Genomic DNA, 11,195 nt, shown 5'->3' with positions numbered 1-11,195 from the left:
GCTGGGACAGGATGTAGACCCCACGACTTCACAGATTGCAAAGCCTATGGCAAGGATCGCAAATCTAGAGAAGGAGCTCCAACAGGCAAGGGTAAATGAAGGACTTTCGGCGCCCTCCAGGAATCCCGTTAGGAACGGGTCGAGTGGCGTCGGAGTGAGCGAATACACCGCTAGGAGAGGCGCCATGTTTGAGCGCAACGGTAAGGCAGCTCTTGAGTGAAAATCTGCCAACGGGACCACTAGCGTCAATGACGCCATCTTATGATGAAGAGTTGCCGGCACAATTGAGTGCAAATCTGCCGCCACAATTGAGTGGAAGTTTACCGCCATATTTGAGTGGTAATGCGGCAATAGGGCAACGAGTCACACGGACAGACTGTACAACTGTAAGCTACTTGCCGCCATGTTGCGTGACGGCCACGGTGCAGCCAGAACGAGGTTATGTTCACGCACCACGGGAGCCACAACGCAGATTCACTGTACCCACGCCATCACCCGGATCCTATGGAACAGCGGGTGTGGCCAATAAATGGACGGCACGCAGATTGCCTGATCTTCCAGAGTTCGAAGGTCAGCCAGAGGAATGGCCAATATTCCAGTGCGCGTTTTTGGAGACGACGGCGGCGTATCAGTGTACAGCATTGGAAAATAACCAAAGGCTAGTGAAGGCATTGAAGGGTGAAGCGAGGACGGCAGTCAAATCACTGCTTATTCATCCCAACAATGTACAGGCCGTAATGGAACAGCTTCGCTTTCGCTATTGGCGTCCGGAGGAATTGATCCGGAGCCAACTGGAGAGCGTGCGGGAGCTACAGCCAATTCAAGAGCACAACATAGGCAGAATTGTATCGTTCGCCACGAGGGTGAGCAATCTTGCAGCGTTTCTGCAGTCAACCGACAGCGGCGACCAGCATATAGGAAATCCCACTCTGATGGAGGAGCTGATCGCCAAATTGCCCCTAAGTAGGAAGTTGGACTGGGCCAGGTACGCGGTCGCGATGGAACCATATCCGACGATGGTGCACTTAAGTGATTGGCTAAACGAGCTCGCTAAGCTGGTATGCATCATTACGGACGTGAGCAGTAAAGCCCCAAAGCAAAGGGTGTTACATGCAAACACGAATCTGGAGCTTCCGATGCATGGTGAGCATCAGGAAGACATGGAACAGAAGGGGTATACTGACCACCCCAGAGGTTGCCTCATGTGTGGAGGATTGCAAGGAATTCAACAACGCCCCTGTCAGGACGCGATTGGAGTTTGCCAAGAAGCGGCGGATCTGTTTTGCGTGCCTTGAAACCGGGCACATGGTACGGTTCTGCAAGAGGAGCCGTAAGTGCAACGTCTACGGATGCCAGAGGAAGCATCACTACTTGCTGCATGACGGAGCCGATAGCCCCAGACGGTCACAACAGTCAGATAGTGGCCACAGGAGGGAGCTACGGAGCAACCACAGACGGGAGCCACACGAGGTCATCAGCCACCGCAAGCGGATGCCGCAGTCAGCGTATCCAACAGTGAGTAACATTTCCATGGCCCAAGCAACAAGCCTGAGAAGCGCTGGGCGCATGGAAAATGAGAATCAAAGCGGCCAGGAGACGCCGCATCGAAACCTTAGTTGTGTCGATTTGGATGGAGGCCACCTGCTGTTCCGAGTTCTGCTCGTGACGCTGTACGGGGAGAAGTAACAGGTGGACACGTACGCACTGCTCGACGTGGGATCGTCTGTGACGCTCATAGACGACGATCTCGTCCGAAGCCTACACCTTAAGGGTGAGAGTCGACAACTAAACGTGCAGTGGTTTGGCGGTAAGTCCGCCAGAGAGCCTACGAAGATGGTTAGCCTGCAGATCAGTGGAGCGGGCAAACCGAAGCGGCACGGTTTAAGGAACGTGTACGCAATAAGCAACCTGAGTCTTCCGATGCAGAGTTTACGTAGGGAAGATGTCAAGACGGCAAGGGCGAGCGCACGCCTACCAGTGAAGCCGTACAACAATGCAGCGCCAAGGATCCTTATTGGACTGGATCACGCGCACCTAGGAATTCCCCTGCAGACCAGAAGCTTCGGCGCAGGAGGACCATACGCAGCAGCTACCAAATTAGGATGGGTAGTATATGAACCAGTGAGACGTCAAGCGAGTCCACTGACGGAGAGATCGTGCCTACTAGCCGTTACCCAGGATGACGCTCTAGAGAAGATGCTCAGCGATTATTTCGAAATAGAGAACTTCGGAGTGAAGCCAGCGCCACCGGTCGCAGTCAGCGACGATGAACGGGCTTTGGGCATCTTGGAGAGGACGACTAAAAGGATAGGTCAACGATACCAGACTGGGCTGCTATGGAAGGATGACGAGACGAGACTGCCAGACAGTTACAACATGGCACTACGGCGACTTGACTAAAAGGATAGGTCAACGATACCAGACTGGGCTGCTATGGAAGAATGACGAGACGAGACTGCCAGACAGTTACAACATGGCACTACGGCGACTCGTCAACATCGAACGGAAAATGAAGCGCGATGCGAACTTCGCGCAGGCCTACAATGCGATCATGGATGACTATGTCAAGAGGGGATACGCACGACGACTAGAGCAGCAGGAGGTCACTTATGGTAGCCGTGACAAGTTGTGGTACCTGCCGCACTTCGGGGTCGAAAACCCAAACAAGCCTGGGAAGATCCGTCTAGTTTTCGATGCAGCAGCCAAAGTGGACGGCGTATCCCTGAGTTCAGCACTACTGAAAGGCCCCCAAAACTAAAAGTCACTCCCGGCTGTCCTCTTCCACTTTAAGGAAGGAGCCGTGGGAGTCTGTGCGGACATTAAGGAGATGTTCCACCAGGTATTGATGAAGCCACAAGATAGATGCGCCCAGAGATTCTTGTGGAGGCACGGAGATGACCGCAAAGACCCGGAGATCTACGAGATGACAGTGATAACGTTTGGAGCAGCTTGTTCGCCATGCTCAGCGTAACACGTGAAGACTGTAAATGCTTCAAGGCACGTGCACACTGATCCCCGGGCGGTCCTGGCTATTAATGAGTACCACTACGTGGACGATTACGTAGATAGCTTCGCAGACGAGGATGAAGCTATAGCCGCCTCAAAACGAGTAAGAGAGATACACGCAAGTGCCAGTTTTGATTTGTGTCGGTTTTTTTCCAGCTCGGCGTGATTGGTCAGAGCCTTAAATCCGTTAGGCACCAACGAGAACGTCGAGTGGACCGAATCCGAGCAGAAGGTATTGGGCATGTATTGGCACCCGGCTACAGATGACTTCAGATTCAGCGTCAAGTACCATCAGGTTCCCAGCAGCGTGATGATGGGGGAACGTGTCCCTACCAAGAGGGAGTTCCTCAGCTTGGTGATGTCCACGTTTGATCCGATTGGGTTCTTGAGTTGCTACATGGTAACCGCCAAGCTACTTATGCGAGAGATTTGGCGAAAAAGAGTCACATGGGACGAGCCATTGCCAGGCGAGCTAGCCACGGCATTTGAGAGCTGGCGGCAAGAGATGAGCTATGTGAAGGAGTTCCTATGTCCACGCTACTACTTTGGTACTGGACGAGTACGAGCACTCCAGCTGCACGTTTTCGTGGACTCCAGCCAGTCGGCGTTTGCTGCGACGGCGTATTGGCGGGCCACCTACGCAAACGACGACGTGCGGGTGCATTTCGTATGTGCCAAAACGAAATGTGCTCCGATGAGGACAATGTCAGTCCCGAGATTAGAACTACAGGTAGCTGTGTTGGGAACACGGCTGATAAACACTGTGAAACAGGAACACAGTGTAGAAATAAGCAGATAGTACTCTGGACGGATTCTAAGACTGTGCTGCACTGGATAAGCAGCACCCACCGGCGGTATAAACAGTTTGTTGGAAACCGGGTGGCGGAGATCCTGGAGTCGACGGAAGTATCCCCCCGTATTTCGACGACGATGGAGTCATGCGTCTAAGGGGAAGGATCGACACCGCCGCTTGTGTGCCATACAGCGCCCGGCGCTCCATTATACTGTCCCACAGACACACGGTGACGGTGATGGTAGTACACCACTACCACCAGAAGATGGGCCATCAGAACCACGATGCGACCATAGGCGAGATACGGAAGAAGTTCTGGATAACGAACTTACGGAGGCTGCTACGGAAGGTGGTGGTTGACTGCCAGATCTGCAAGCTGCGGAGGGCACAGCCGATGCAGCCAATAATGGGTCCCTTGCCTGAGAACCGACTGGAAGCTAACGGATGGCCATTCAAGCACACGGGCTTGGATTATTTTGGACCGTTGCACGTGACGATGGGACGTCGCATCGAGAAGAGGTGGGTGGCACTGTTCACCTGCTTAACCACGAGGGCCATCTATTTGGAGATGGCCCATGATTTATCTATAGATTCCTGTATCATCGCTATGAGGAACTTCATGAGCCGGCGAGGGCCGGTGGTCAAGATGAGGAGCGATAATGGGAAAAACTTCTTTGGAGCCAATCGAGAGGCCAGGAGATTCAACGAGGTTTTCGAGCAAGAGAAGATCCAGGGCGAGCTGTCGGCCAAAGAAATCGAGTGGATATTTAACTGCCCAGCGAACCCAGCTGAAGGTGGCGCCTGGGAAAGGATGGTCCAGTGCGTCAAGAAGGTGCTGGCACATACGATGAGGGAGCTGGCTCCCATGGAACATGTTCTGGAGAACCTGTTGATCGAGGCGGAGAACATAGTAAATTCTCGCAAACTAACGCATCTGCCAGTTACTGTGGACCAGGAGGCTCCACTGACTCCCAACGACTTGCTGAGAGGAGTACCCAATCTGCCGGATCTACCCGGAGACAATGGACAGTCGTTGGAGAGGTGCGCCACGAAGAAGCAGTGGCGTCTGGCCAGGATGATGCGAGACCGCTTCTGGAAGCGATGGGTGCACGAGTACCTGCCTACTCTTGTGCGCAGGGAGAAATGGTGCTCACATGTCGAGCCCCTGCGCCGAGGAGACTTAGGAGTGCCCAGGGGAGCGGTGGTACGGACTGACGATCGAGCCAGGATGATTCGTCCCGCTTCGAAGCTAGCTGTTCTGGATGTGGTGAATGCGGCTGCTTCACGGGGGCGGGGATGTCGCGGAACGGATAAGCTAACCCGCTAGAATATCGATAGTCAGTCAAGTATAAATTACTCACCACTTAGGCGAACCTTCGTTAAGTATGTACTCGGTATTTAAACTATGTTTGTAACTCGCCACACTGTTTATGGCCTAAAAGTTATGTTAAGTTCGGCGCCTCGGTTATTCCTATCGGCGATCCCAGCAGAGAAGGGAGGAGAAACTGCGGCATGTAAAAGGGAAATAGGTTAAGGTTAATTCTAAGTTTGTACTACTCCTCAACAGAATAAAACACACACATACTGAAGATAAGCTCATTACCACACTTGAAGTCCGAGTGTTGGATACGCTACAAGATCTGGTATTTCTTGTTTCGGCGGAGCACAGGTATTAGATGGCAACTCCCGGGATTTGGATCAGAGTTATATATTTATTTTTATTTTTATTATTATTATTTTTATTTATTACAATTTTAAAAATTTTAAGTGTAGAAAATTTGTGTTTAATTAAGGATGTTTGTGCTCTTAATTTTTGTTTGCTGCTTAAATTTTGTCCAGGTCATTTGCCCGGCTCATGTATTTCTTTTTTAAACATTTGTTGTGCAGCTTATATATTTTATAAAAAAAACTAGCTGTACCCTGCCACGTTTCTCTGTGGCATATTATGGTTAAGAGGGCACTTCTGAATACATCAAGGTTCTGGCAAAATCATCTTCCTGGCATAAGGTGAAGAAGGCAGTCAGAGTTGTCGCTGGCGGATTCAGGACTCTTTCTTGCACATTTCTTTCTGTGAAATAGACACGTTGACCATTCTCCAAATGGACTGCCAAGTGAACTAAAGCTGGATAGCGTTCATGAATGGGGAACGAAAAAAGCCTCGTTGCTGCTTATGTATCTTCCAGCCTGGTATTGAGATATTTCATCGACAACTCGTACTGCATTGTTGTCACCATTTTCTGCCTGAACACCAAAAACTGCCAAATCGTTGCCTTTATTCACGTACTTGCAGATATATTTAATCGATTTCACGGAATTTCAATATTCTACGTTGATGTGCACTTTGTATGATTTTGACAATAGTGGTGAGTATGGAACCACCCAACGATTGTCTACCTCAATATCACCAATTCTCATGTTTAAATTTGCCGAAGTCCCTCCATCTTCAGTTGACCTTCTCCCATACAGAGGATATCCATCGTCCCCTGTTACGGTGTCGGCTGTAAATGCTCGAGGATATCGCTTGGAACACTTCCCGTCTACCATGCATGGTGAACATGGGCTGAGGGTACCACATGGGCCATGGATCATGTTCTTGATGACAACTTCATGTAAATCCGTATCAACCTCGGCCCGTGGAATCTCAGCACATATAACATCTTCGATTTCATCTGGAGTAATTTTATCATACAGCCAAATCAGTATGTGCGCATGCGGCAATCCTCTCTTCTGCCATTCTACTGAATACATCCTGCACCGCACAGATCCAAAAACTCCATGTTTCACAATGAAATCCATCAGTGACTTGAGCTTTTGTCTGAAAACACGGGTTGTGATGTCATGCCTATCCCTATACGATTGTCCAGGAAATAACAGATGTACTATCTCGTCCCAAGCTGGATTGCATGTGAAAGTGATAAATAAGTCTGGACGGCCGTGGCAACGAACATATGCCATGGCATTTTGAGCATATTCATGCATGTGGCGTGGACTACCTATGTATGAGGATGGCAAAATCGTGAGCTTTCCAACGTTGGTTGTATTACGGTCATTCATCACAGCATCCCGCAAATGTATATATTCATCGGACCGAAGTTTCGTCTGATTCAATCGGAGGAACAGCAAACGTTCTGTTTAAATTTTTGCATGCATATCGACAATGTACTGATGAAACAACTGACGACATTTCAATATATGATTGCAATCGGTCCTCCGAACCATTAACCTGTATGAGTAAAAGTTCATCGCGCTGCACTTTTTATTCGTTTCTACACCATTGACTGGATCGAACATCCCAGAAGATTAGTGGATACTGCAAAGCATCGTAACAACGGTGAGTTTCTGCGACGTTTACCAATCGATCGTTTCGTCGATGCAGAACAATATCTCGAGGTTGAAACTGATCCCCGACTATGAAAATTGCCACTTCGTCTATAGTTGGAGCATTATATCTCCTGATATGTTCTCCAGCAGGCGTTTTGTCTGCATGAATGACAATTTTATGGGTATCCGAAGGCATCATATCGATTGCTGTTTTGAATAAACGCACCAAATTGTTCCGTTCGTATTTAGGTATTGATTCCATAACGTGCATCTACTTCATTTCCATCATCACCAAGAAGAAGAAATTTGTGTTCGCTGTCTGGGAACGGAAGCAGGGAACCGGCTTAATGATAGATTTGTCCTTTGATTTTAAAAGTTGGCATGAATTGCGCAGTTATAATTTCCGCACCAAATGACGTCATTTGAAAGCAAGAGTTGTATTTCCTAATGTTCGACAGGAAATGCTTCGATTCTGCAGTAGATCCAGCGAATAGAGAGTGCAGAGGCTCTGGTGGTTCTTCAAGTTGAGGCAATTCCACTTTCCCGGAAGCGCAACACAATCCTTTTGGTTCGTTTTTGAATTTAAGAGCCTGACGGTATATGCAGACCTGATGCATTCGTCCAATAACGACATTCGATTCGAGCAGTATTCAATAGTTGGATTATATCTGAATGCAAGACGATTGTATTGCAGTTTTTGATCTTCTACAAGCTGTAAACGCGCTTCAGCTACCCTTGCCCTGTCGCGCTCATTATTTTGAGAGTGAATCAAATCGATTGCTGCAGAACGCGACTGCCTAACTCTCAATCGTTTTCTCTCAAGCCTATCTGCTCGTCTTTCTGCTGATTCCTCGTTACTTACTTACTTACTTACTGAACTTAAGCAAAAAAATAAAAATTTTTTCTCCAATTCCTTATTTCAATTTTTTTGAATGTTTGGCAGGAAATGCTTTGATTCAGCTGGCTGCCTGTAGAGGGCGCAGCAGTAGGGGCATGGGGAAACGCTAAAAAAAGTGATATATTCGCAAATGCAGATAAGCTATCAACATTAAAAGTAGACAATAACCGAGCTGGAACCTCAACGCATGTTGTCTAAAAATTTGGGCTTAAACGGTTCAGAACTTTTCAACTTTCTTCTTTCAATATGTTTTGAATGTTTGACAGGAAATGCTTTGATTCAGCTGGCTGCCTGTAGAGGGCGCAGCAGTAGGGGCATGGGGAAACGCTAAAAAAATTGATATATTTGCAACCGCAGATAAGCTATCAACATCAAAAGTAGACAATAACCGAGCTGGAACCTTAACGCATGTTGTGTAAAAATTTGGGCTTAAACGGTTCAGAACTTTTCAAGTCTATGAAGGATGTAGACACGAACAGAGCATTTTTATATATATATATAGATTTGCGCAAATTATAACAACAATGACTACTAAAAGTATATGTACCCAATATAAGTCAAATTTGTTCGACTCTATTTTATTAATGACATTGTCAGTGGAATCCACTGTTTTTATATCCAACGTCATTTTTTATGCTATACTTATGATTATGATTATTATAATTTTCTATGGAAAATTTGCTTATTGCATTACTTCTCATCTGTTTTAACAGGTTTCCTACCTATTGTTTTATATAGCTTTACGGGCTACACGACTAATTTGGCAGAAAAGGTTCCGCTCAATTTTACAAATTATATTATATTATATAAAAAAAATATGCATCGCAGTGCAATCAACAAAATTATGCAACACAGTGCATTGGTAAATAAAAAAATGATTCATTTTCTTTCCTTCTCCTTCGTCTGATCCGCTTCTGACCACGTCAGCTGGTCGTCGCCGGTTTGGCCACGCTGACGCTCCCTCGATGGCGCAGGTGCTGCTGCTGTCCTGGGCCTATGGTCTCAGGCGGTACCGGTGCTGACTTCGCACAGGCAACTTCTCCACGGAGGTGTAAGCGGCGGATTGCCTCTCGCACTAATCGTCCTTCTTTGTGCATGTATATTTGCAATGCACGCTGTTCAGCGGCCCTGGGCAGTCGGCAGGGCAGCTGACAATTCTTTTTGGTACTTCCTTAGGAGATGGAGGATTAATTTTTCCATTGTTTATGTATCTTATTACTGAGTGAGTTGTGATCGGTGTTTTGGGCTTAATTATTTTTGAATTTAAAAAATCAAGCTCACTTTGTAGTTTTAGAGCTGTGGCCCATGACGGGGGTGGTTCATTTGTAAATAATAGCCACTTTAAGTGCGCTATTCTTTTTTGAATTTTATGTTTGACACCAGCCCGTTCCATCACACTCTACTCACTCAGATTTATTGTTATATTTTTTTTTATTTCTTTCTCCACGGTGGGTGTCTGCTGGTATAGTTTGGCCGCAGTGAACAGTCGTTTCTCCAGAAGATAATATTTGAACCATGTCACGGTCGCCATAAAGGGGTTGAAAATTATAGTTTAGTTTGTTGGACTTTTATTTAGTTTGGAGCAGCAATGGTGCCGCTCCAACGATCGAAGAGTCTCTGATTTTACATTATTCTTTAATTCTAATTAAGGCTAAGTCTTGTACTTACTTATATGTATATATATATACTTACATATGAATATAGGCTATGCCCTCTTAAGTGGGAGCGCGAGGAATATGCACATGTAGTTCGTTTGTGTTGCAATTATGCCGACGCTAGCACTTTCTTTGTGCGGGCTAAGCCATAGCGATCGATTCATATTTCCATTTAGGGTTTATGACCGGGACTTTGAATTATGTAAACACTGCAACAAAGTGTTACAGTGCGTACCCTTTAAGTACTCTCGGTACAGTGGGTATGCAATATGAGTGCATACTACAGATGCAACCAAACATGACTAGGCTGCTGACTACTGGATGTGGTTCGCTTATCTGACCCGATCGCTGTCGACTGCTGAGTGTTGAAATACGCCCGTGGTCCACTTTATATAGGGCTCGGCGAGGATTAGTATGTCCGTCGCCTGAACGGGATTTAACCTCTCTATCGATCGTGGCAGCGCGCACCTTTTTCAAATTCATGAATTAAATTTTCTGTACTCTTTTCTTATGATTCTAACTGTCAACTAGATTTCAAGCTTATAAATTAAACCAAATTACTTAAACATACAGTTCTGGCAATAAATCCATAGTTCTGTCACTAAGATCCCAAGTTGAACGAGAAAGTGAATAGAGAATAAGATTCCACATAATAAAGTGTATTGATCACAAACTAAAAAATTCAAATTTACATCGTAAAAACCATATAAATTTTCCAAAACACGTTCATAAGAACGTAAAAAAGGTAATAAAAAGAGAAAAAATCTATATTATCCGAAATTTCAAAAAAATTTCCCCACCAGTTCAAGATACAGCTTTCAAGCCTATACGCTCAAATTAGCAACGTATTCGGACTAGAAACCGAATCTATAAGTACAAATAATTTTTACAAACAAAAACTGAGATTGAATGATGATGAGCCGGTATACGTTAGGAATTATAGAAGTCCTCACAGCCAACAAGACGAAATTCAAGCTCAGGTACAAAAATTAATTAATCATAAGATTGCGAAACCATCAGTTTCTGATAATAACATCCATTCAAGGGATATAACAACTTTTTTTAAAAAGCAAAGGGTTGTGTCCCTTCACCCGATTATCAATCGGAAATCGATCTAAAATACGACGTCATACAAGACTGCAATAATAATATAAGTTAACAATCTAGTTCCCACAATCGTTAACTAAGATGCAAGCTCAGTACATTTGGCGCAACCGGGTGAACAAAGTTTAATTTACTACTAACTTAGGAAACTTCCGGATAAGTGTTTCTATTACTAACCAAAAAAGTTGCAAGCACAGCGCACGTGGCCTATGTCACGGACGAGTGTTGAATACATGAAGCGCCATCTATGACTCGGTTGCGAAACTACAATAAACATAGAAATGCATTTTTGTTTACCGATAATATGCAGGTCTGCATATTACGAATACCGATAATACGTAGGTCTGCATTGACGTTAATAGGGATCGGATAAACGCTTACGTTGTTCGGCTTAACCCTAGAGGAAACGCTGTTCGCC

General features: G+C 46.0%; 3 protein-coding genes across 3 annotated transcripts; all 3 read left to right on the top strand.

Moving 5' to 3' along the window:
• Window positions 1-248: 248 nt before the first annotated feature.
• LOC147644122 (uncharacterized) lies at window positions 249-2,400 on the top strand. The gene is given in 2 exon segments (XM_086830170.1): window positions 249-1,174; window positions 1,245-2,400. Coding segments are annotated over 2 exon segments (2,082 nt in total).
• A 73-nt stretch (window positions 2,401-2,473) lies between these two features.
• On the top strand, window positions 2,474-3,805 carry LOC147644121 (uncharacterized). The gene is made up of 4 exons (XM_086830169.1): window positions 2,474-2,716; window positions 2,792-2,937; window positions 2,998-3,128; window positions 3,198-3,805. Exons 1-4 carry the CDS (start codon window positions 2,474-2,476, stop codon window positions 3,803-3,805), a joined length of 1,128 nt encoding a protein of 375 aa, XP_086686295.1.
• A 139-nt stretch (window positions 3,806-3,944) lies between these two features.
• On the top strand, window positions 3,945-5,126 carry LOC147644120 (uncharacterized). The gene has a single exon (XM_086830168.1). It carries the CDS (start codon window positions 3,945-3,947, stop codon window positions 5,124-5,126), a length of 1,182 nt encoding a protein of 393 aa, XP_086686294.1.
• The last annotated feature ends 6,069 nt before the right edge of the window (window positions 5,127-11,195 follow it).

Source organism: Drosophila serrata, unplaced genomic scaffold, assembly GCF_035046125.1.
Source record: "Drosophila serrata isolate PLE 108 unplaced genomic scaffold, ASM3504612v1 contig_229, whole genome shotgun sequence".
Classification (NCBI taxonomy): domain Eukaryota; kingdom Metazoa; phylum Arthropoda; class Insecta; order Diptera; family Drosophilidae; genus Drosophila; species Drosophila serrata.
Note: the sequence above shows the minus strand (reverse complement) of the source record. Positions and strands in the feature narration are given on the sequence as shown.